A 26,601-nucleotide genomic window follows, 5' to 3' on the forward strand; every position below is an offset into this window, starting at 1 on the left:
ATAAATATTTGTGCAAGAAGAAATGCACCTGTTATCTGCAATAACTTGCATTTAGTTAAAGTGAAGCACATAAGAGCTCCACATGCAGGTTACTTTCACTGTCTTACATGCGTGCATGCACACATAGTATCAGCATGAAAAATAAGATTAACAATCATGAAACTAAATTATATGGTATTCTTACTATATAGGATTTCTGTAATCCTAGACAGATCTTCAACAATGTAGTCACCTTATTTTTTGCTTAAGGTGAAAAGGTTTTCAGATTATATCAATGAGTTTAACAGCCATTTAAAAATAGAATTGAGCAACGAACCAGCTTTAATAATACCGAAGCACCCTGAATGCTTGTCTTAAACACAACATAATACTGGTCAAGGGAAGTTGGAGAATGAAGATGGAACTGAGGGCACTTAAGCTTCCACAACAGCACTAGTTAAGTGTTGAATCAATCCTCCATTTTAAGAGTTGTCGTCTGCACCTGGCCATGTCTATACCTTGTGCTCCTAGCATAATAATGACCCCTCCTCTGTTGGTAAACACTAAACTTGGAGAAAAAATATAGGTGGTGGTAACATTTAGAGCTATGCTGTAATTATTAAATCTAATACATTTACTCTGCTAATATATAATAGATGCAGCATAAAAAGGAAGAAAACTCAAACTCAACTGATAAAGGAGGTGGGCAGAGGGGCTGCTGTGACCTCTGGCAGGGGGCTGGCTGGCTGCCCTCGGCGGGGACAGGCTGCCGTCAGCCCTGCCCGCACCCCTGCCGAGCCCGCACAAGGGATGAGCAACCTTCAGCTCTTTAAAGTCACAGGCAGTGGAGGGCACTCAGTGCTCAGGGTCCCTCCGCCGCTCTCCAGCGCTTCACACGCTGGGACTGTGCAGGGACCAGCGCCGCCAGTCACACAGAGGATCTGGAAACTAGGCGATGGTCAACAACTTACTGTACCGCGGTTGCCCTTCAGCCGTCGCTTGCTGGGTGGAGGTCCTGGCTCTGGTCTGCGGTTGGGCTGGTTCAGGCTCCTGCTTATAATTTGCTTGCTTTAAAACAGTACAGGAGAAAATTTAAATGCCTGACGTTCTTTGGGGCTTGTTTGGCAAAGGGTTTTTAAAGGATGCCCTCCCTGTCCCCGGAGTGTCCGACTGTCTCTCCTGCGGCGCCTGTCACGGAGATGCACAGCTGCCTCCTGCCCCTCCCGCCCGCTCCTTGCCCCTCCGCAGCCCGCCCCGGGGTCCGGCCTCCCCGCGCCGCAGCCCCGATCCCGGCCCGCTGTGCCCGTCTCCCGGCCCCCGCTTCGTGGCGGGCATTGCCTCCGAGGACGGGGGTGCTGCTCTCCCGCGCCCTCTGCCCCCGCGGCGCTCCGGCTCCCGGCACGTCCCGGCCCCGGAGGGCGCCTCCCCGGTGGCCCCGCGGCTCGGAGCCCAGCCTCGCTCCCCCCGGGCTCCCCCCGCCCTCAGCGGGTGCCGCCTCGCGCCCGCCCCCGCGCCCTTCCCGCCCGGCCTGAGGGAAATGCCCCGGCTCGGAGTTGGCGGTGCGGGCGCCTGCCACGGCTCCGGGGGACCGGTGGCTCCACGGTTTGTGGAAAAGTTGTGTGCTTACCGGGTGAAAGGCGGGGTGGGGGGGTGCGAAGGAGAGGGAGGGGGAAAAACCACCACCCAAAACTGCTTACATGAATTTCCAAGCGCTAGACCTGCCTCCGAGATCAGCCCAATAAGAGCTGTCAGGGGAGGCTCCCAGCTCACTTTTCCACATCACTTCACAGTTACATTTGGCAGGCAGGCACGTTGGAGCGCTCACGCCCGGAATTAGTGGATTTATTTGGAATATCCCTGCTTTCCTGGAGACGTGCTGCTGCTGCTGGCTTGTGCAAAGGGAGAAATTAATAACTGCACTTTAGCATGCAGGCACAGAAACCCGAGAAGCCAAGTAACCAGCATCTCCTCCAGCATCAGCAGCCTCAAAAAGCATGAAAAGAAAATCTGGAGAATCCTGCCTGTTCACAGGGACTGGCTAATGTTTTTTTACCTCACCCTTTCAATCCATGCATGAAGTGGCTGTCAGCAAGCGGTTTCCTTGGTCCTTGAAAGAGTGAGTATTCATTTTATTAATATTGTTTATGTCTCGCTGGTAGAGGGCTGTCTCTCTGTAGATTTCTTTTTGACTTAGTGTCTGTGTTCTTGCAAGGTGCACTGTGTGAGTGCCTTCCTCGTTAATAGGTACGGTATTAGGCTGAACTGTAGTGGCTCATTAAGTCGGGTATTTTGAAATTCCTGATAATGAAAATGTCATGGGATGCTAGTTAGGATTTTTTTTATTCCCTTGGGAGGAGGAGTGGTGGTGGTGTGGCTATTTCTCCTCCTGTTTTATTTTTTGGGGTGGGTGGGTTTTTTTTTTTCTTCCCTTCTTCCCCCCCCCCCCCCCCCCCTTTAAAGGATCAGGAGGACTTTGAATCACAGAAGGTTCCTTCCAAGGCTGGAGAACCTGTTTCTTTTCCTTGTTTTCTTATTTAGTACAATAAATCTCTGGGCTATTTCACTGTGTTGAATAGATGCAGGGCTGCATTCATGCATTGAAATAGATTGCCGTTTTCGTGCTGAGAATAAAAATCACCCACCAGCCAGATATGTAAATAAGGGAGGAGGAGGCTGGAAGAAGGGGGGGGGGGGAAGGAATGGAAATCCCCCTGATTTATCATCACCTTCCCTCCCCCCAAAGCTTTGCACCCCCTAGGTAAATAAACAGGTATGGTATGATAGCTTCCTTTCCTACTTTCAGAGAGGAAAGCATCGCGGAAATACTCCTTTTCCTCTTAAAAGCTGAAATGGGAATGAATCTTTAGCTCTAACTAGCCAGGAGTCATCCCTGTCCCACAAGTTGTTTTCCTTCCCTTTCTTTGGTTGACTAAACAGATAATGCACCCAGCTGAAACTTCGGAGAGGGAGAAAGCCCCTTAGCTCTAGTTGCTTGTTAGTTGCATCACTGCCAAGGCTCCCAGAGAAGAAATGCAGGAGTCTGTTGACCCCTGAAGCTGGCTGTTCCACTAAACGCTTCATCTTCTCTTTGAGAAAGGCAGAGGAGTAACACATCCTTACATTCTGCTTGGCTACAATATCTGCTGGGTAGCAGCATCCCAATCGGGAGCCCCAAGCTGTCAGACAGCATCCCTGCTAGACAGTATCAGACCTGTATACGGTGCTTGGCTGGGGAGCCTGGGAGGCACTGCAAAGCTTCAGCACAGAAAGCCTATGGCAGTTTCTATGTGGATATTATAGAAGAGATTAATTCAAATCCTTATTTAGACACTGCCTACCGCCATGAAGGTGACACCACTTAACACAGGCAGGAATTCCTTTGTGGTTCGTTACTGTTCAGTCATGTCTTGAATCTGTCTCAATTCAAACAGTTTGCGTTCAGTACCAGACTAAATAGAGTGGAATCAATCCAACCTGGCACATAACGGCGTTACACAAACCTGCTCGTGTTGCCAACAGGTATCAAACTCTATGCCCTCGCTTCTCCCTCCCTCTTCCTCTCTTTTAGACAGGCACACACACACACACACACACTCTGTTTCACGCAGATGAGCCTATCTTTCTTTCGTCTGAAAGTAGGAAAAAATACTCGTACAACTTCCATAAAGGCTGATACTTCCAAACAGCCAACTTAATCGCATAAACAGCTCTCCATTTGTGTCTCTGGGTATCACAGACAGATGTTTTTTGGGGGGTGCTGATTGTAAGAACTCAAATAACATTAAATGTTTATTGTTCAAAATCTACCATGTTAGTGCTTAATAGAAGGGAAGCTAACAGCTGCTCACTTCAGTTTCAATTAAAGAAAGCTGATAACTACTAAAGTTATAGATAAAGAATCCTCTTAACTTCATTCATCCTTTTTTGGAAATTCTTCAAGAGTTTCTCTGCAGTAAGGCTAAAGAGGAATATGCAGTAGTTTTGTATGAATGATGTTTCTCCTCTACATTCAATACCAGACTCTTATAAACAAGAATAGCCTTCACAATAGGCTTATCAGTAAATATAAATAAATAATAAATACATTCAGAAGATTGAAAAATTTCCCTAGTGTATAATTCACCTGTCTTAAATAAAATGATAAAGCAGCTAGAAGTTGTTAGTATTTTGCATACCTGTGAAATTATCAAATTTCACACCCATAAAATGTGATAACATCAAAACCCAAATGTTCTCTGTAGTGTCACCTCCAGACTAATTGTTTGAATGTTTGCAACGAACACCCTAGGAAGGGAAGTGATTATTATGTGATATTCGAGTCTAAGGTTTTCATCAGTTCAGCCTTATTGTTCTACCTTACTGCATACAGAATGAGCACAGTTTTATGCTAGCTTCCTCCTAGTCTTGCTATTTATTAACTCTCCCTTCTTTTTTTAAAACTTGCATCCTGGCTATAAAGAACTTTGATTTCCATGCCTAGTTGTAAGCTGAGGGTCTTCAGTGTCCTCAGAGACTGGAGTATTTAATGAAAGTTGGTTCTGAAGTTATACAGGTGAGCAATTTTTTAACTGAGTAGGCTGCTAGCCAAGAAATTAACTTTGGACATTTTCTTCAATATTAAAAAATCAATAAAAAGTATGTGTGCATGCTTAATAAATGCAGCTGGTTTTAGTAAGTATCCCTGTATAAGATGTCTAGTCCTTTTACACCTCTCATTTAAAAAAAAAAAAAAAGTTTTTATCTTTGTGAGATGAGGTAGAATCCTTCTTAGATGAAGTCGCTCAGTGCTTTTTCAGTATACTTTAGTCGTTCCCGTCAGTGCCTGCTACTGAAGTCCGAAACAGACTTGTAAAGGGGAAAGTAGTCAAACAATCAGGTTTGAATTCACTTTCTTTGTAATTTGTAATCTTCATAATTTTTTAAATAATATTGCACCTTTGCCAAATAAATTAATTGATCCCTGGACACTTTATTTGTATCACTGTTAGCATATGCTGCATTGTCTTCTCTAGAAAAAAATATACTTGTATTCCTTTCTTCAGGAGATAGAACTGTTACAAGTAAGAATACATAATCAGCCATGGACATAGATTTATGTCTATTACCCCTTGAAGTACTTCCTGAATTTTCTTTCTTCTCGCACAGTTGCAGATTTCATCTTTTTAAATCTTCATTTCAGGAGACCTAAGTACCCTATAGACTTTAGCTGGGACTTTTTCAGCCACTTATTGAAATTAGGGGCCTGGAATCCACCCACTTGACCCTTGATACATACAGATAATTTCAGTTACAAAACTTGAGAGACTTTCAAGGGGAAAAAATACTGACCTCTAAGTTCATGAGCAAGAAGGAAATGTGAACGCAGACTTTAAGCTTCTGGTGCTGCATATCTCTAAGTGATGATTATGCATATTCTAACAGAAAGCAACTGCTCATGCTACATAGTATAAACAGGTGTTTTAATAGCGTATCCAATAACCATAAGATACTGTATATCTTAGCAGTATTCCTTTTCTATTCTCTTTTCCATTTTGGTATTATTTACAGCCTGACCTTTTGGATATACTATTAATACAACTGTATGCTTACCGTATACACTATAGTTGTATCGTAAGAGTCTTTCACGTATGGATTTAAAATAATACAAACTAAATTATTTCAGTGGGAGGGAAATGCTAAGGCATTTTGAGCTTGGAACATTTTAAGCATCATTGCTACCATAAGACTGTATCAATAGAATTAAATTGATGATGGAAACTCAACATTTTTCTTAGCGTTGTTGCCATAGAAAAGGTGGCTCACTTCATAGCTTTCTGAACATAACTATTTGAGCAGGAGATAGACATAGAACAAAATAAAGTCCAATTTGAGATTGCAGATGTGGTTTATTTGGGGGGGGGGTTTTATTGACTTTTTTTCCCCCTCAGGTAGACCCCTTTGTTCTGGAACCTGTTCAGCACATTTCTCATTTTGTCAACTAAGTAAATAACATCAACACAGTGACACTTCAACTATATTAATAAAATTTTCTTCCCAACTGATGGTACTGATGGTATCTGAAGTGGTAAGTGCAAGCGAAAGATGATTTCTGAACCACTTCAATTACCAGCGGATAGAGTTTAAAGCATCTGACTCCAGGCAAGAGACTGATTTCTACCAGCCTTAGTCATCAGAGTAGCCTTTATCCATGAGTTGCAATGAATCTACACATAGAATTGATTTTCCAAGGTGTTGAGCATGATGTGTGTTGCGAAAAGCATTTAAAATTGAGAATGATCAGCACCTTGGTTTGGATTTGAAAGTAGTAATGTCAACCGGTCTTAGATCTGAATAAGTGAAACCTTCCATGAGAAGTGTCTACAGCACCCTGCAGTGCCTAAGTCACAGGCAAGCTCAGAAATGTGTTTCTTAGTGTGTCTTGCTCAGGTCTTTGTAACTGGATGTGGGAGTTCAAAACATTATGAAGGCAGTCAGTCTTGGCAGTCCTTAGTTCACAGTTTCTTTCAACTTTCTAATTTGGTGTACATTTGTTCGAAGAAGCTTACTCCTGGGAAGCAATGCTCAGCCTAATTTGAGGAACTTGGATAACTATTTAAATTCATTTCCTTTGCAGTCACTGAATGTCATAATCCTATACCTGTGTATATTTTATATTTTTATAGGGGTTTAATATATATATAATAATTGTTATATCAAAGCTCCTAAATACTAATGCAAATGAACTGTATGCATTCAGAGGTAGTGCAGTTCATTAGTTGAGTTGTGCAATTGTGCAACACTTTAGATGTGAACCTCTCATGGATTAAATGTAACAGCCATGATTGCCTTTTAAGTAACAGATCATCAGAACTTGATTCTTAATGTTGCTGAAGTTTAGGTTAGGTTCTGCATTCTGCTCTGTGGGCGTTATTCTTTGTGCATTTCCAAAAGTTAGATTTAAACAAACAAATAAGTGAAGAACATCAAAACAAAAGCCTCAACCTGTCAACTGCAACAGAAATAAGATTCATGTTGGAGGACCCTAATTCTTTCCAAACTCATTTAGATTGATGGTAAAACTGCCATCAAATTCAATGATGCAAAATTAAAGACCTTCACTTCTAATTTCACGTTTCAGCAAAAAAGATTTGAGTAGGTTTACTGCAGCAGTACTGTATATAGTTAGAAAAGTCCAGTTATGTTCACATTTTTCCTTTTTAAAGATTTTTTTTTTATGTGCACACACATTTATGTATGTGGCTGGAAAGTTTATATGGCTTTCACAAAATCATGATGACAAGTTATAATTTTATATTTTTGGTTTAATCAGAACACGTCAGGAAAACTTGTGAGTTTTTTGTTAGTTGCTATGTTTTGTTTAATTATGTAGAGAATACCTAATATTCTTTAAAGAAAACCAATGATAATGAAAGCTCTGTTGTATATCAAAAGAAGACTGAAAAAGAAGCTAGAAAGCAAGATATTTATGTTCTCCATTAATATTTAAACATTTTTCAGCAAGTACAGGATAAGCACATCCCAGCTGCTGAAACTCTCATGACAAACGATGCCCTAGGCAGAGCATGGTTAACACCTAATTCTCAGTCACAGGCCAATCTGTTTGCCTTTTATGAGGTCTCTTCATGTTGTGCACAACTTGCCTTTTTTCCTTTCTCTCCTGTAAAAGTGATATAGGCCTTCAAATTATGTAATACACCCTCATAAAAATGAGCATAGGTTTGAGAGATGAGGTTGGCATGAGCTGAAGCTATTAAATCTATATGTAATGTAGTTCTATTTTAGTGAAAGGAAAATCATTTTAATCAGTGGGCTGTAGAGAATAAAAGAGAATAAAATTTATTCCTCTTACTGTAGAATGAAAACAATGCAGATACAACTGCTTTTGTCATGTTTAAGTTTCTGGACCACCTTAGTTGTTTAAACAGATTTTGACTTTCTTTGCTCTCCATTTTGAGCTTCTTAGCACAACAGCGTGAGGTAAAGTGATGTTTTGACACACATCAGTGGAGTAGCTGACTCCCATAAACCTGAAAACAAATCTTTTTTTCCCCCTAAGTATAACAGGTTGAAAGGGAAGTTTGCAAATACCTTTTGTTCTATGATAGATCTAAAATAGCTATATTGTCATTTTAATGTCTATTCTTTTGGTATCAACTGTCATGAAAAACAAACAAAAAAACCCAACACCAAAAAAATCCACAACAAAAAAAAAAAAAACCACCTAAAATGTTGTAGATACTCCTTTCATTGGAGAGGAAATGCAATCAAACAAGTCACATTACTTCAATTGCAAACTGTGGAGCACATACTGCCTCTTTGTCCTGTATCTGTACAATGTGTAGCACAGTTGGCTTTATGACTGGCATTCCTGAGCACTACACAATGCAAGTAATATTAAAGTAGAAAAAGTAGTTTTGAAGTGCTAACAACACACTTGGTGGTGGTTTTTTTTAAATGCATTCTGGTTCTGTACAGCAGTGAGCACTTCTGGAAAGACCAACAGCTTTATATACAAAGTATCAGAGCCTTGGCAGCTTTAAAGTTGGCCCATGTTGATTTTACTATTGAAGAGTAACAAAAATATCCCCAATAAGAAATTCCACTGATTCCAATGGAAGTTAAACAGTAAGCATGACATCACGGAGCCAGGATACTCTTTTGTTTTTTTTTTTTTTTTTTTTTTTAAAAAAAAGGATTTCCTGAAAGTAAAAAAGTATAAAAAAGATGTAGGTAGTCACTAACATAAAGTAGACTTTGTAGATGTGTAAAGTATCATGTTAAGCAATCACAGAATAACAATTTGTTACAGTATATTACTTTGATTAAAGGAGATAGATTTCAATGTGATGCACATATAATTTTCTCTTTATCCCAAAGCATTAGTCAAGTTGTGTAATGACCTATATCCTGTAGCAGCCTCATCTCTACTTCAGAACACCAGTCACGGTGTTTCCTAGTTAAAGCAACAGAATAAGGAAACTAAGGAAGGGGAATTTATCTTAGAAAAGCTTTTGCAACCCTTCCTTCCCTCTGCCTCTGAAACAGACCTCGAAAACTGAAGTAACCTGCTTGTGCTAACAATAATCTTATCAATAGATTAATAAATCCTCCAATAAATATTAAAGGTCTAAATACTGAAGAAACTGTTGCATTTCTGTACCTGCCTGTGTATTTCTGCATGTCTATATTTCCTTAGTGCAGGTGTATGGATTCCATCAGCTATATGTCCAATGCAAAGACTGACGAACACTCTGCTTAAAACAGTCTCTTAGCATTTGACACAAGTTTAAGAACTCACTTAATAACCTAAAGAACTGCTCAGATGTCTTGAGCTATAAAAAGTATCTGTGCATGACTAAGCTTAAAAAAAGTGGCATATCTTTGCACACTGAATTACTGTGCATGTGTAGGACAGGACATCTAAGACCAGAAGAAAGAGAGAGGTGGTGTCTGTTACCATTGTTGCTGAGATAAGTAATTCTTTAGATAACTGCCTTTTATTCTCCAAGCAGCCATAAGCAAATTGCCACATGTAATGTATCAAAATAAACTTGGACAATTGATTTGCACTTGAATTGTCAGGATCTTCTCCTGCACATCTCTGACAGCACAAAGTATACTTCAAGTGTATGTCACCCTGCTGCTATAGCAGTTAGCATAACATTTCCCGTCTCATTTTCCTTCCTTTGAAATTTCAGGTGCTTGGTCAAAGGAAAGGACATGTGGATAATGCTATTCTATGTCACACTTAACTCCAGGTGACATAACAGTCCCTTGAAATTGCTGTTAGTCATGGAAATTTAGAGCAGCTACAAAGTATAATTATGATTTGGGGCAATACCTAGAACATGCATGGCCCAGAATCTGGCTGCTGGCTCGCTGCAGTTTTCATCCCCTCTCCATAGTGCGGTGGTGTGTGCTGCTCGTGGTCAGGATCGCTGAGAGTTCCCTTTCTGTCGGAGACTGTTCTCCAAACAGTACATCTGACTCCTGCTTGGCTGTAGCTGAGATGGTGGGAGAGGTTTCCATCACTAAAATTTGCCGGCATCAATGAATAGAGCTGCATCAGATTGCCATGGTTATATACTAGGAGTCCGTCAGCGTTTTAAGTCGTTTCACTGTCCCTAATTGCTTGTTCTCTTTTCCAGAAGTTATCCTCCACTCAGCTTTGTCAATTCAACTATTTGTCGAACTGCTCTCTAAAACATATAGTCAAACCTTCATATGCTCTTTGGAAGCACAGCTGTTTTCAAAACTTTCTGCTGTTGTCCTGTAGTTTATGGGTTCTTTAGCTGTGCTGATACAACTGCTTGTGCAGCCATGCTGTAAACTAGATCAGTGCAATGATCTGGGTTATAAACTTGAAGGAAAAGACTCCTTGAAACAGGGTTTTGTTGCAGGTTTTTTTTTTTTTAAACTTAAATTTCACTGATCTGGCTTACAGTGTTGCCTTGCAAATAGCACAACTGCAGTAGTAAACTGCAGTGAAGAAAGGAATGGAAATGGAGAAGAATTATTGGAAACATGCAGCTGACATGTTGTGGGGGCGGGGGGGCAAGAACCTCTTAAATTAAAATTGCTCTCAGTGGAAGAATAGCATGAGCAATGGGTCTAACCCAGCTCTGTCAAAATGATTTGGTTTAAAAAACACCTTACTATTAAAAGTGTTTAAGTTAACAAGATCATTTTGACAGAACTGGGTTAGGGAGTGACTACACATAGCGTTACGCTGGCAGATAAAAGAGACAGTAAAGTCTAGCCAGGCCATACAAGGGGCACTTTGCAGTAGGCACTATAAGCATGATCTTAGCTGCTCCCACAGTAGCATGTCTGATTACAGCCTTAGTCCTTCATCTCGCAGTAAGGTGGAGAATTGCTTTTAAATTTTAATATTTTGGGGGGTATGTGAGTAATCTTTACACAAATGACTAATCCACTAAAGAATAACAGTTATTATTTATGGCAAGAAATACTCATTCCTTTGCAGCGGAAACATGAGATTGCTGCCTTATCCAAGGTATTTAAAATCAAGTTCAGGTACAATATAATGGATATGTACTGGAAACAGGATGAGTATGTAGCAAAGTTATGTGGGCAAGGATGACATGATTATTTGTTGGTTATGGTGTCTTAATAGTTCTATTGTGACGGACTTTGGTTTGTTCTGCTTTAATGGCAAATTAAAATCCTTACCGCAGTTCTCTTACTCATAAGAATTATTCCTACAAGTGAGACTGGAGTGCTAAGGCCTTATATTTTTACTGTTGAAAACTTAAGGCTCTATTGTGCTGCCAAAAGAGGATCAATGAAGGAAAGATAATTGTGCTTCCCACAGTGGGAAGGCTTTGCATCATGTTGCTGCTATTGATGGAAAAAGACGCTGTCCGAATCCTTGAGAAATGGGACTAGGAAGCATAAGTGGTAGTGCAGCCAATACCTGTCGTAGTAAAAGTAAAGCTAAAGAGCTTAAGGAACAAGAAGAACAGTGTGAAGCCAAAAAAAACCCCAAAAAAAGATACTTTGGCTACTGTGGGGATAAAAGAACAGAAAGGAGAGAAATGGCCAGAAGTAAAAAAAAGAATAGTAATTTGAATAATAACAAGAAATTTGCTTGATGTTAATGAAGGAAACACTAAAAGTTACAAAATATCTATATCTGTGTACAAGCTGTCAAAATGGATCCTAAGTTAGCAGGCCTTACTGACAGGGGAAATACAATACCTGATCATGAGCTGTGATAGCGTAAAGAGAAACTCATTGTTGCTTAATGAATTTCAGATAAAGGAAGTCACAAGATGTAAATTTTTGTCAAGGACACCAGATTAACCTTCCTTATTCTCCTAAGATATATTAAAACTACTACCCACAGCTCAGTTCCGCAGGAATAAAGATTCTTATTTCTGGCAGAAATCAAATTAAATTCAGTCTTCTGGACATGAAAGCCCACGTGTGTCGGATGGAATTTCGAGACTCCAAAGGAAGCATGCAGAATGCACAGGCTATCTGCCTGCTGTCGCACGGCGCTGGCTGGAACTCTCTAGGTGATCAGTAAATGAACACCTCTCATCAATTATTCGAGGCTGCTTGTATCGTAACGCGTATTTGCTTATATTGACTTAGCATCAAAGGTAGAGATTATGCATAAAGTTATCTAAAATATTTTTACTAGAACTCCATTGCCTTTTATGTATCATTTACCTCCTCATGTTGTGGCAGTTTGATATCGGTCTTCTGAATGCATGCTGAAGGGGTCATAATGTACAAAATATGAAAGATCCTGAAAATTCTACCAAAAAATCCTGCTTTAGGCAAACATCACCAACTTTTGTCTGGCATTTCTAGTGTAACTTAATTAAATAAACCAGTACGTCAAGTTTGTTTTACCTTAATAACAGTTGTTTAGGTATTGATTAAAATCTACCCTAATGAAATAGTGAGGTCAAAGGGCTTAGCTGTTGCATATCATCACTATGAATGATAAGGTAAATTCAGAATGAAATAAAGAAAAAACTTCATTGAAGAAAAATCTTTGTTGCAGTTCTTCAGACAAACCTCTGTGTCTCTTATGTGAAGAAATACTCGAGTGGCTCTAAAATCTTTTAAGCTATGATTGTGGTATAAATCAATGCCCTAGCATTGTAAGAAAGTGGTTTACTTAATCAGATAGATATTCTATGGTTTGAAACCTAAAAATAAATAGATTTTTTAAAAATTTTTTGTGATTTTACTTTGCTTCTTTTTCAATAAGAAGTTTATATATTAAACTACTTTTATTAACTTTATTAATCTTTTTAACAAATCTACTGCATCCCAGTGTTCACTTTTCAAAGCTACAAGATGATTCTAAAATAATGATAGCAAAATTAGTTACATCAGAGATGCTAGCCATCATAAAGCTGTCTGCCGCTCATACACAAAAAAAGAACTGTAATCAGTTAGTATATATACGACTATAACTGTCTATTGTCATACCTGGCTCTAACTTTATGCAGGTGATTAACTCATACAAGTAACCTACATGGGTTTCAGTTCCAAATAGGTTGCAATGTATATTACATGGATTTCTGAGGTTGGTATGCTAGTTATGTTGTAGTGTTTAGTTATAAACTTCTACTTCCTTGTAATCACTTTGTGTTGTACTTGCATAAAACTTATGTACTCTGTGACCTAGAGTAGTATGAGTAGTGCACCAAAATGCATGTTCCTGTTAACAGAATAATATTTTTCTAAAACGATATCAGCACATACAGTAAGTGGAAAACAAACCACTCGGCTTTATCTGTATTTCTCTATTGGTTGTGCATGGAAAATCAAATTTATGAATACAGTCTTGCGGTTTTGAAACATAAGACAGTTCTCTGCTACCTGACATAGTGTCACATTTTCTTTCATCTATTTGCTACGTTAAAGACATTTTTTATATCTTAAATATCACTTTCCCCTCTTGGGGATGAATGAAGAACTAGAGCTGTTTTATAAACAGCTTTGCTGGATTAGAGTTGTATTTACAGTTGCATATATCATACACTATACAGGGAAACCACTTAGAAGAACAGTGAAGTTTTGTTAAAGAAAACAGCCCAGGGCCATTTGAATACGTGGAAATTCAAAGCAAAAATTATGCTTTTATCAACACAAACAAAATCTTTATGAGGGTGGCAATACATTCTTTAAGGGCTGTGTGCTCATCCTCTTTTGGTTGCTTAGCAAAAGGTAGTTCTGGCTACACTGGAATAATTTTGCTCTCATTCCGTACTCACCACTTCTTTAGACCCTGGCATAATATAAGAAGGGAAAATGCTACTGTGCCTCACCTGCTAGTCTTCCCTGATTGCCAGATCTCCCTTTACATGTGGCTTTTTAATATCATTATAGTAGCTTGATTCAGTAGCCATATCAGTTTCTCCTCCACATCTAATCTAGAGGATTATAATTTAACTACCAGGCATTTCTTAGCTTTCATATTAGCCAATATGAAAATTGCAGGGCCAAGTATTTAAAAATGCCTTCCATTGGCTCCCAAACACATACTTGGTGTTCTGCTCCCAGGAATGGAGAAGAAAATTCATTTCCAAATTTGTAAAGAAACATGGGGACAGTACAATCTCCATGCATTGCACAAAGTAAATGCCACGATTCACTGATAGAGCAGTGAATCCCAAATGAGAGTCTGTTTCTCAAATAAATGTCAAAAGGCTCCAGCAGTCTAGGTTCAACTGTAGAGAAATTTATCCAGCTCTACTGGATACAGTAGACAGTTACACACTGATCATATTCCCCAGCAGTACACCAATACATGCAAAAGCTCCATCAGATTTTTTTCTTTACCCAGCACTGCCTAAGGCTTGCCTAACTTTCCTGTTGGTACTTGAGAATCTTGCAGTTTTGCATTCATTGAGTTGTGTAACTGTAATCTTCACAGAGTGAGTTCATTGAGTTAAGTTTAATGACATGGTATGTGCATTACAGATAGTTTTGGTGTGCATTTGACTCTTGTTTGCCTTAAGGTATTGCTGAGTAGGGAGCTACTGTGAGAACGGACCAGTCATAGTGAATCTTACGCATTAGTGCTAGTGGATAGGACCTAAATTTGATTGAGCTGAAGAGTAACAGGCAGGAAGTCTGGGGGAGGAACTGAGGATGGATGCACTGAAATGAACTTAATGCTTGCCAAGGATTCGGAGTGGCATTCTGAAAAACAAATATCCTGTTCTTTCTTCAAACAAAAATGTTTCTGTGAGCATCGTATTGTTTTATCTCACTTATTTTATCTCTTTTAGAAAGCAGCCTGTGTAGATTAATTAGGAATTGTTTTCAAAAAGCTTCTTGAATATGAAAAGAAGTGCTTTATTATTATTTGGTCCTGTGAGTAAAAAGAACTATACCAGCTTGTACTAGAAGAGTAAGAAAGTAAGTCATAGCCCACTTGGGTTCTTTTTAAGGTTTTCTCAGACAAAGGTGTAATGTACTATTCTGTTTCTGGTGGGCCTCTATTTCTGGGTCAAAAATCACTTTGTAAAAAATGAAAACTCAGCTACAGAAAAGGACTCTCAAGTTGGGTTTTCAGTTTATGCATCCAGTTTTGAATTTAATCCTGGATATTGTTTGAAGATGATGTTGATTACTCTGTTTTACAGTGGTTCTATTTCTCCTGTGTTTCAATTCTTGCTCCATTGGAGAAATCAGAAAAATCTGTCCCCTGCCAGACACACACCCACAAGTCCACTCACCATATGCACAAGGATCCCATACAAACAAATTTAACTGCTTTTATTGAAAGTTTGGGTGTTTCTCCCTTTTGGTACCTTCTACTACTAAACATGCCCCAGGAAATCTATCTTTTTAACGTGTGCCAGGAGGCAGCAACTGTAACTTGTTTAATTTCCTTGACCAAAGAAGGTTCTCAGAGGGTGACTTGACAGACCCTTCCCATCAAGCTATTAGACGTTTTGCTCCTCGTCCTTTTCCCTTTTCTGGGATTGAGAGAATGCCAAGAAATTGAAGGCCTCTCTTGCTCCCCTCACATTTTTCCCAGAATTTCATTGTAAGAGCATACTGTATTCTCTGATTTCTTTCTTTCCATCTCAGTCGGCAATAAGGCCTGAACGGTGTTTCTAAGACACACAGTTACTTCTGTAATGGATATTCACCTCATTCTTGATGCATTGTCAAAGCACTGTGCTATTAGCTTACCATTCTTCCATGCTACTTGAGATATTGAGTTTTAGTTTGATAACAGCTCTTCTTCCCTTTTAACAAGACAAGTTTCTCACAGTTTCAGGTTTTCATGCAACAGATTTCACAGTTGCTTTGGCAATTACTGAAGTTTAAAAAAAAAAATTACTTTTTATGTTGTTTGCTTTTAAAAATAACAGCTGACTTCTACTGGTTTTATTCATGTTTTCAGATATTTTTCTTCCATGAGTGTATATGAACCTAAAAAAACCCCAACAAACCCACCCACCCCCCAAAAAAAAACCCCAACCCCCGGAGATTTTCATAGACGTGCAACACTAGGAACTCATTTTAAAGTGGAAAAAAAACAGCCTAAGACACAGCGTAAGCTTAAGAGTGGACTTTTCTACCTATCTTGTATATAGTGGTTTCTCATGAGATCGTTTGGATATGAATCAGTCAAAGAAAACGTATCAGGAATCTTTTTACATAACTCCAGCCTCATTAGAGTAACAGAAATGCAGCCCTTCTCCTTGAGCCATGTCCCATCTATCTTTCTAAGTGATCCATGGCTGTATTTCAGGTTTTGCCAATCACTCTGGCATTAGCAAGCCCTATTATGTTAACTTGCTTGTCCATTTCAAGGAATATTTACACTGAGATGAAACCTGATGTGGCCTTCTAATACATGAAAGGGTGGGTAGGGAAAGAAAGACAAAATGCTCCCAAGTGTCCATCAAGGAAAAAGTCTTTGAAATAAAATCTGACTCTGTGTTTTCTCTGAAAGTGAGAGACACTGAGAGTCCTGTAGTGCCAATTTGCATAAATGAGTTTACTTAGGTCCTGTTGGTGGTCTGGTGTAGGGATCATGGATTTCACAGTGGATGTATCAGTGCTGTTCCTCTGCTGGGCTGTGAAGGTTTTGCTGAGCTGTGTGCTGCTACATCTAGATGATTACTAAAATGAGAATGTACTGCTGGAGCCTTGTACACTTACAAGAAGTAATTTTTTTTTTTTTTCTTGTGTAGGAGAGTGAGTCTGTACGCAAGAACATTATTTTGTTTGACTTATTATTTGACATACTAAGTGTTTATAGTTGACTACATAAAAAGTACAGGCTAACAAGAAGGCCAAGAGCTTCTTCAGACCCAAACACAAACTGCAAGCAAAATGTTTTCCTGAGTGTGTGTAATCATTTATCTGGGTCTTCTCTCACTATTTCAGTCAATGAAGGAATTCACAGAATCACTTTATTTTTTTTTTAACCTATTTAATATGCGCTAATACTGTGTGCTACAGATGTAAATGTATGTCTTGTTTATGATGTAAAAGTAAATAAAATATTTCAAAATGCTTTTCTAATATCTTTAGTCACTGATTTGACCTTTTTTTTCCCCCCTCACCAGGAATCTTTAATGATCGGAAAACTCAATGGATCATGTTTTTATAATCTAAGCTATTTTTACGTTGACTGTGCTGTAAACACATGGAGGAGCTGTAAGTAAATGTTCTGTACTGCATGATGAATTGGATTGCTACAGTCTGGAGGAAAGCAAAATAATAATTTCATTTCTGTGGTGATTTGCGTAGCTTGTGGTACAATGCCAGAAAGACTAACGGAAATGCTTATGGATACGTGGACTCCATTAATAATATTATGGATTACTGTCCTTCCTTCCATTTATATGGCTCCAATGAATCAATCTCAAGTACTACCAAGTGGATCCAGTACAGGACTAAAAAGGCTAACTGAAGAACAAAGAGTTTTGAACCGTTCCAAGAGAGGCTGGGTTTGGAATCAAATGTTTGTATTAGAAGAATTTTCTGGACCTGAACCAATACTAGTTGGCCGGGTAAGACAAGATTTGTTTTTTTTTTCTGAGTATGTAAATGTGTAGCATGTGAAGGCCTTCAGTCATCTGGACTCTTCTAAGAAGTTCATAGTTGAGGTGCTCTGTTATTCTGAAATTCTTCTCTAATATCCATACATTTGTGCTATAAATGTACCTCATTTTATGGATATGGTTTCCTGGTTAGCTAACCTGCTATTTAGAACAAAATTATACATATTCTATTTGACAAAAATACAGAATCATGTACAAATCCTTTCTTTAATATTGTTAGTCACCACTCTTCACCTCTGTCAGCTGAAGATTTTCACCAAAGCAGCTTTTTGTAATATGTTTCTATTCATGCAAAATATGTTCCTGTTCATTCATTCAAAAAGTTTATTACACCTATAGGTCATTTTCTATCTCCAGCCTGACTGCAGATAAAAAACAAAAAGGGAAGAGTGGTATATAGAGCAAATTACAGGGTACTAGTTCATAGGGAGGTCCTGATGCGCACACATACAAAATAACATTATTGCCACAGGTTTTGTAATTTACTTCCAAAGTTATGAAGATAACACAAGGAAAATTATCGTGTTTTTCTATGTGTCCTAGCTTGCCTGTTACCTTAAACCTTTGACTGTTGCCATGCATTACCTTATTCTGTAGCTCAGTGTATTACTCCCAGTCAGAGAATCAGCCTTGAACTTTCTCTAAAAAGAGAGATCATGGGCCATCACATTCATCGGGAATGAATTATATTTAGAATTATTTTTAGAAAATAATTATCTGTTTCTAAATGCATTTTTGGCCTATAGTGAGCTGTTATGAATACCTTGATTGTTTATCGCTAAAGTTCGGTTCCCTTTGAATAACCAGGTACCTTATTGTCATATTACCTGACTACTCAAGAGAACAGAAATTAGGTTTATCAGTTAATTTCATTATAATTTTGGAAATTCTTTGGGTGAATGAATAGCATATAGTATAATATAGGAAATGTCAATAGCTATATCTATTATTGAATAGAACACAGATCGAGTGCATTCCTAAATTTTCCCTAGTGTAGCCACTTTCCCGTCAAAACTTAGGGTCAGAAGGTGTGGTGATCTTTATATCCAGTGACTTTTGAGTGCTGTGTTAATTTACATTTATATCAGGTATTATATATCTGTTCTCATTTGTTTTTCTGGGGTTAGTAACATGTCTCAATTTCAGAGAGATAGTGATAAGCTTATTTCGGATCTTAAACTGTTCTGTCCAACCCATTCTTTCTAGAATATTTTGGTCAGGCTTTTAAAATTATTTTGAGTTGCTTTTGAGTAGCTGGGGAGAATCCTGAGTTTGTACTTTGTAGTACTTTGATTTTCGGGGTGTATCAAAGTCTTAATATTTCTACAATACTAGGTTTTTTTGGTGGATGTAATATCCTGAATTGTTTAAGTCATTAGTGAATAGAAGTAGATGGGTTAAACTAAGCCAAACCAGTAAAGACATCCCATCTTCTGCTGGCATTTTCAATGGAATTAGCTACTCTAAAATGCTGTGACAATCTATTTGTTGAGACTGCTGCATAATTAAAACACTGCATGATATAGATGAAAATGAGCAAAAAGTGAAATTTGCTCCCATAGGGAGAAATCCTTGGTTTATTCATGAAAATGGCTTAAAATATTCTTGTAATTCTTGTCTGTATTTTCTTACTGTCTCCAGAAAAAATCATCTGTATTTCTGACTTACTTTTCTTTCCTAAGGTTTATAAGTACTATGGGCGGATTCAAACTCTCCTGTAGTCAGTGGGAACAGAGGTACTCCACATCTTTCAGAGCTGCTCTTAATCCTTCCTGACTATAAAGCAGCAACTCCCTCAATTATAGCTCTTGGCAATCCTTATTCCCAAAACCTGAAGGTGTACAAAATGTCACAAGCTAAATGCTCTTCTTCTCCATGAATTTGGGCTATGGTTTGTTCTCCTTTACCCTCATTGGTTTCTTATCCATTGCAATTTAAAAATAACCTCCTTTTCAGGACTCACAGTAGATTTGCACTTACCTAGTTCCTCCTCATCTCTTTTCTACTTATACTCTTCCTCCAACCCTTCAATTTTGCCCCCTGCCAAAGCATTTGCACACTTGGGGTATCTCCTTCATTCTGTGACTCTTTCCCAACTATTTTTCTGCCCTATGACTTTCCTTGATTATGTTTTTTTCTTTTTTTTTTGCCAGACTTTGGATGAAGGGCACTGTAAAATATGATATGGTGAATTAATGCAGCGAGGCTTAATATTGTGGAGAGAATGATACCAAACATGTATGCCACCTGTTTGCTGCATTTTCTGGTCATAGATGTGCTTTTGTGCCATTACAGCGGCAGTGTTGCTTATATGTGCTTTTTACATGTTCAAAGTACTAGTATAATATCCAAACAAATTTATTATTTGACAGTTAGTTTCTTCAAAGGGAACATTCTTGAAGCAAATCTAATTATGTAGGTTTTGATTGCAGTTTTTGTTTCTTTCTATGCTACTGTAGAGTGTACATGGTACTTTTCATAGTCATGTATGATTTGTATAAACATGTAATTAGGTGCTCTAGATAGTAAATGCAAAAATAAGTTTTTGTGCAAACAAAGATTATAGACACACAAGCAGAATTTGATGTATGACCTCAAATATACCTTTAAAGCCCACTGAAAATTCAGTTCTTAACTGCTCAGAGAAATATTGATACCTAAATAATGTTTTTCATGTCAGTGGGTGGAAAGGCATTTGATTCTAATTAAAATGAAACATGTATCAGTAAAATAAAACTGAAAATTGAGATGAATTATAATAAATATAAAAAGAATAGAAATCACTTACTAAATAAAAGCCTGAATATAGAGTCTATGCATTCATTCTGTTAGTTAAAAAGGTCTCACATCAAAGTTTCTGAAGTACAGAGAAAGTTTAGCAAGATGGGATTTACAGGTATAGGTAATACCTTTTATTTAGGCTGCTCAGTTTTTCCAGGAGGAACAGCTTCTAGGCATAATGACCCTTCTTCAGAATTTTAAGTGTTGCAATGCAACTGCATGCTCTTCAAAGGTATTTATTCATCACTGTTCTTCATGAATATATATTAATAAAATCATTCCCAATGTATTTGCTCTAATAAATGAAAGAATCTGGAGTGAGACTAATAGGATGATTTAATGTGACTTCTTTCTTAAAGAGTGGTGGTTTTCTTCAATGACTTAAGTAAAGGACAGGAGAAAATCTTTTGCTTTCATTCTTAAACTTCCTACAAGGAGTTTGAAAAATATTCACTTTTAATGTCAATTTATGTCAATATAATGTCATTATATTAGGTAGGATCAAACTCAAACAAAATAAGCAGCTCTACTTGAGTTCACACATCGATAAAAAAGTGCACGAATACTTATCTCTTAAGGTGATTTCTGAATTTGTGCAATTTCTCTATAAAATGCTACAAACATTCTCATTTTTCTTTTTTGTCTTATTAATATTGCATTTATTTTGACACATGGTATTGTAATAAATTCCATATTGGTTTGATCTGTACACATAGAAATGTATATATGCATTTTGAGAAACCTACAAAGTAACCTTTTTATGTTCATGTGACATACTTAAAGTGAGTTTGGTTTTGTTCACAGCAATACAATACAGAAAGATAGATTTACAAATACCCTTTCGTACTTGCTTTTTTTTTTTTTTATTTTTCTTCATCCATAGAAACAGGTATGTACTTTACAAAGTTACTGCATCTACTTTAGAAGACTCCGTATAGTGCATATTACTGTCAGCAGTTTGCAAGCCTCCCAGTGGCTGACAACCTCATTCAAGTGTAGAGTGATATGTCTTGTGACACTGCATTCTGTCCCTGTGGACTTGATTAGTTAGATAGAACTTTTACTTGATATACACTGCTGCATTTTCTCAGTCTCCTCTGCATGCATTTACAGCACCATGGCAGATGTGCTGTGAAATCTGTGGTGTAGCAAATGCCACAGGAGACAGCCACCGAATTCACATTGAAATAGATAATAGAGTTAAAAAGCATTAGGAAACTAGGTTTGGGGTATATAATTGTAGCTCCTGTTTTATGGAACACGTGTTATTAGTGATGTTTTAAATGGGATAGGAAGGACCTGGTTTAATAGACCTTTTTAAGCAAAAGTCTTGGATAGTAAATGTGTTAACAGTTGATTGTAAGTACAATGCATGGAAAGAACAAAAGGTGGAATGAAGATGACAAAGGTTTTTGTTTTTTTCTCTTATTTTCCCTTACTTTTACTGCTGATTCATTTAGTGGACACAAAAAACCACTAACGGACAGTCAGATATGTGCTGTTTCCGTGATTGCTCCTCTGGCAGTACTCCAGTTTCTCCCAGAACCTTCCCCAAACTTTTTTGAATTTATCTATTTCCGGTCCTAAAGTAATATATTGTATGTTTTGTGCACAGTCTCTGTGATAAGAGATTTGTAAAATGAGTGGGACGGGGGGACCAGCACCTGTGTCACATGCACAGCTGCCATCGCATCTGTGGTGGGTAGCAGAGTTGTGCTGGCTCTTGGAAGTTGCTCTGAAAAGCCTGGACAGGGGAGGAAACAAACCAGACCAAGTTCCTGATACTCAGAAAGAACATGGCCAGGTCAACTCTTTAGTGGATCTCAGGTAGACATTTTTTATCTGTGACTGTGGAGATTTTGTTCCTTGCTTCTGATTTACGTGATGTGTGTCTTTTCACTCTGTTAAATGCAGATTTTTTTGTATGGCTTGTAGGATGAGGGAGCTAGGCAACTTTTGCTTTTCAGAGCAATGGAGATTTTTCCATTGATATATGGGGTTTAGGTTCAGGCCTTTAGAGGAGACATAATTTTCCTGTAGGAGGAGCAGTAGAGAGGCATCATATTTTCACAGTTAAGTGCTTCAGGCTGTGCTACTGTAAAAACAGAACCTGGAAACGCGGAGAGCACTTATAAATAGCTTCAAGCTGTATGTTCTACATTATACATGTTTTATGCAATCTTTGATTTCATTGCCAACATACATTTTCTCTCTTAACAAGGAAATGGTAAAATCTTACTTGTTTAAAATTATAAATAGTTCTGTTGAAGTGCAAGTGATACATATATGCAAGTAAACAAGGTTTTAATTAAACAAGTTCTTTCCATACGTTTTCCTTTTTATTCCTGCATTAAACTTGTGATTATAATGGCTGCCTGAAAATACTGTTGTACTCAAGTGATACAAACTAGAAATGTATGTAGCTAAGGCTCTCATTGCTTTAGGGATGAATTACATGCTGTTTCCCTGGATGGAAGAAATCACTGTGAAATATAGGTGTAGTATAGCCCTAGCATAGGTTTCATAAGGAATAACATGGTCCTACATTAATACACTATGAAAGTTTTCACAGTTAGAACAACGGAAATCAGAACACCATATTATATAGATTCTCCTCTTTTCCTTCTAATACACACTTGTATGTTTTGCTATCTATGATTTAAATGCGTGCCATAAAATATTCAATATCCGAAATGTCGCAAAGTCAACATTGCCTTCTGAGCCCTAGATTTTTGTTGTTGTTTTGCAACCATAATTATACACTAATTTTCCTACTTATGTTTAATAAACTCCCAGAAGCTGAAATGTATCATTTATTTGCTACTGTATTCTTTATGGAAAATACTAATTCCCCCTGCCTTTTTGCGTGCTTCTGAAGGAGAAGAAATGACTGTATACTTCATAGAATGCTCCAGTTTACGTGGTCTGAATCAGCTTAGTAAGCAGGAGTGTAAGTAGCTCTGAGAAAAAACTCTTCTTAATTAATTGTTGCTGCAAAGACAATAAATATAGTATCCAGTGTTTTATAGAAGCCTTATAAAAGTAGTGGGTTTAAAACAAATATTCCTGGGTCTGCAAAAAATTTGTTTTGATTCTTTTTAACTAAGTACAAGTTCCAAGAAATTTCTTCTTGGAACGTATATATTTAAACACAAACAGTTTGGTTGAAGCAAGCCAGCAGTGACTACGTTTTTTAATACGGTGTAAAAATAATTTTATTGATTTCTCTTAGAGTTAACAAACAAGATATATCTTTAGACTCTAAAATCTCATTTTTGTATATTCCTGGGAGTAACACTGAGTAAGGCTGAACACTCATGCTTCCTCATCTCCAGTCTGGAGGCATGATATAAACACAATTTAAGTATAGTCACAACTTAAAGCACTTGTATGTCAGCTAATACAACTGGGCTGGTAATAACTTCAATGAGGCATTTCATCAGATGCCTCCTCTATTTCTGCCTCACACTTTTAAAGCTATAGAGCAAAAAAGTGGCACATACCAGTATAGGCCACCAATGTGGAAAGCACTTAAAGGAGTGCATTATAATGTTGTTACTTATGAATCTGACATAATAAAGCGTTGACCTGCAAAACACCAGGCACTTCCAGAGATATCTGTATGTTCTTTACTGGAGTGGGAACATTTCTGTGATGTGATTTGCATCATAAATTTTAGACTTCATAGATAATAACTGCAGAATAACTTCAAATAGTTGGGTTGGGTTTTTTGTTTCTTTTGTTTGTTTGAAAAAAAAAGGTAAACATAGTGGACATGATTACACTGTGTGTGTTTAGGCATTTGGATGCCTTGATGTTACTTTAACATTATTTGCTTAAATTTCCTTGTCATATTTTTCTAAAGCCACAAAGATTTCTAATCTTCTGAAAAAAAAGTAGCTAACGTTGAGATTTTTTTTTTTGTTTGTGAAGAATTAGAAGCTTGTGTGCTTTTGTTCAATATATTGATCTAAACGCTTTATCTTTCTCACAATGAAGTGAAATGTTTTCCAAGTATGCATGCAAAATACTGAAGTGACAGTATGAAAAATTAAGTAGAGCCTTCCACATGATATTCGGCAGATGCCCTATGATCATTTAGTCTTTCCAACATTGCTTTAGTAAATGGTTTTCAATTTCTACCTGTAGGGTCCACCTCTGGTGCTGTCAGGATGCTTCAGTTCCAGTTGTCAATTTAACTACCAATTAGTGCCAATTGTGATGTTGTTTTTTTGCTAAAAGTCTGTCTTTTCTGAACTTGACAAACATATCTCCCTTAGGCCATTGAAAAGCTATCAGATAGTAGTGACTTCCCAAAGTGACAGAACATGTTGCCTTTTGACCAGTACGGGATGTATTTATTGTTTTCATATTTCATTTATTTCATCCTGATATGATGTTCCTCAATTTGCTAAGGATTCATGTAATGAAAACCTTAAAAATAATTCAGCATAAAATGAGAAATGCTTTGGGACTAATTCCTTTAGTGTCTGCAGGCTTCCAGTAAGAGCTCTGGAGCTGAAGTGGATGATACCTCATGAACCAAATTACATCTGAGAAAGGTTGGCTTTTTAACTGGTGGACAGGTCTGTATTTTTAGGATGTTATAAATACACGTTCACATGAATCACAAGAAAAATTAGTTTGCATGTGGAAATAATGGGAAAGAGTTTGCATAAATTTTGTTTCTTGAAAGTCCTGTTTTAAAAGTTGTTTTTCTCCCTATTCTGGTAAAGTGAAAGAAGAAAATGGAAGGCATAACATGTGTTGCACAACAGCCCGAGGACTTCACACCTGAGAGTCTTTTGTTTGGTTTTTGGTGGGTTTTTTTTGGACAAAGCCAGAGATGTTAATGCTGTGCAATTTAATCTGGATGTAAAGCAGTCAGCTTCATTGCAGAAATAATTTGCTGCAAAAAGTATTTTAGGCAGTGTTTAAAGGTAACTTATTTGAAAACAATGTGTGGGGCATGTGATATTGAAAATAAACGTAGATAATTTTCTTAAAGATACTTAGCTAAATATTTATATATCTGAGTAGCCTCTTGGTGATCCCTGAGGAACACCTGTAGTGATATAGAGTAATACATAACTTTCCTTTTTCCTGAAGACTCTCTATTAGTGTAAAGATTCTCCTTCCATAATTTCTTTCAAAGCCTTTATTTTAGAGCGGTCATGCCAGCAGCTAAGAAAAGTAAGTGTAGCTCTCCCTGGAGACTATCAGTGCCATTCCTAAATTAACTGGAGGAATCATTAGGTGCAACATAAGAATCCCTTTTCTGTTTCAGGGTCTAAGCTCAATAACTCTTATGCACCCAGCCCCTGGTGAATAGAAGCAAAGCTGAGGCTTTGTGTATCAACTTGATGTGCTGTGCATTGCTGTTAGATTGCCTCAATGAGGGGGATGTAGTGAAATAAAAGACTGACTTGGCGTGGATCACTGGAGGCAAGGAGCCCGGTTATAGGTAGAACCAGCAAAAAGTATTTCTTAGCAGTTCAGAGTGCCCTAGTCAGCTGCTGGTTTAAATCCAGAAACCATGTTATCTAATTTTCTTTTCCCTTGCAGAGAGAACTGCTTATATACAATAGGGGTATTGTTACCAAGTGAGAAAAGGTGAATTTTAGTATATGCAGAACTGGTGGTGGGCATCCAGACATGAAGTATACAGAGGATAAAGGAATTGAACCAAACCATAGCTATTCTATCACATTATTTTCTAAGGTTACCAAGCTACAAGCATCATTAAGAGCTATGACATGTTATACACCAACCTAAGAAATCAGGATATTAAAGTGAATGGAAAAAAACCCTTATGTTTTAATTAATTTGGGATAATCTGCAACATAATGGATGCAACATGATCCTGTATATTAAAGCATGATGCAAAAGGCTCAGAATCTGATATTAAGCAACTCAAATAGCTTAATGAAAATCTAGCATATTTTTAAAGAATAAATTTTCTAAATACAATTACTGACATACTTTTTATTCCCTTTTCGATCTTTTTTTAAAAAAAAAATCGTCTGTTTTGCAGGCAACCTGTTCTCTAATTATTATGCAGTCTAAAGCATTTAATGTAGACTATTGGCACACTTTGCAATTCCTATTGTTGTCTTGTCATACAGACAAGAAAATACAATGTCCAGGGGCAAAATGTTTGTGTTTCTTCCTTCATGCAAAATGATCTGAAACAAGACTTAATGCCAACACAATATTTTAAATTTGTTAGTTTATTTCTGCTAATTAATGGGTCTTGATTATT

At 37.7% G+C, this 26,601-nt stretch overlaps 1 protein-coding gene across 4 annotated transcripts in view; it reads left to right on the top strand.

The window, feature by feature from the left end:
- Nucleotides 1-26,601, top strand: part of CDH8 (cadherin 8) — a 244,324-nt gene that overhangs the window by 89,583 nt on the left and 128,140 nt on the right. For 3 of the 4 annotated variants that reach the window (XR_012630543.1, XM_074881584.1, XM_074881586.1), the window contains exons 1-3: nt 1,980-2,095; nt 17,061-17,151; nt 17,245-17,507. Coding sequence is in view for 3 of the 4 variants with exons in the window: in XM_074881584.1 (XP_074737685.1) it covers nt 17,070-17,151; nt 17,245-17,507 (345 nt within the window). In the remaining variant the exon portion in view is untranslated. Of the gene's footprint in view, nt 1-1,979; nt 2,096-17,060; nt 17,508-26,601 lie in introns of those variants that run through there. The other variant, XM_074881585.1, reaches the window with a different exon arrangement.

Source organism: Strix uralensis, chromosome 12, assembly GCF_047716275.1.
Source record: "Strix uralensis isolate ZFMK-TIS-50842 chromosome 12, bStrUra1, whole genome shotgun sequence".
In the NCBI taxonomy this organism is placed as follows: Eukaryota; Metazoa; Chordata; class Aves; order Strigiformes; family Strigidae; genus Strix; species Strix uralensis.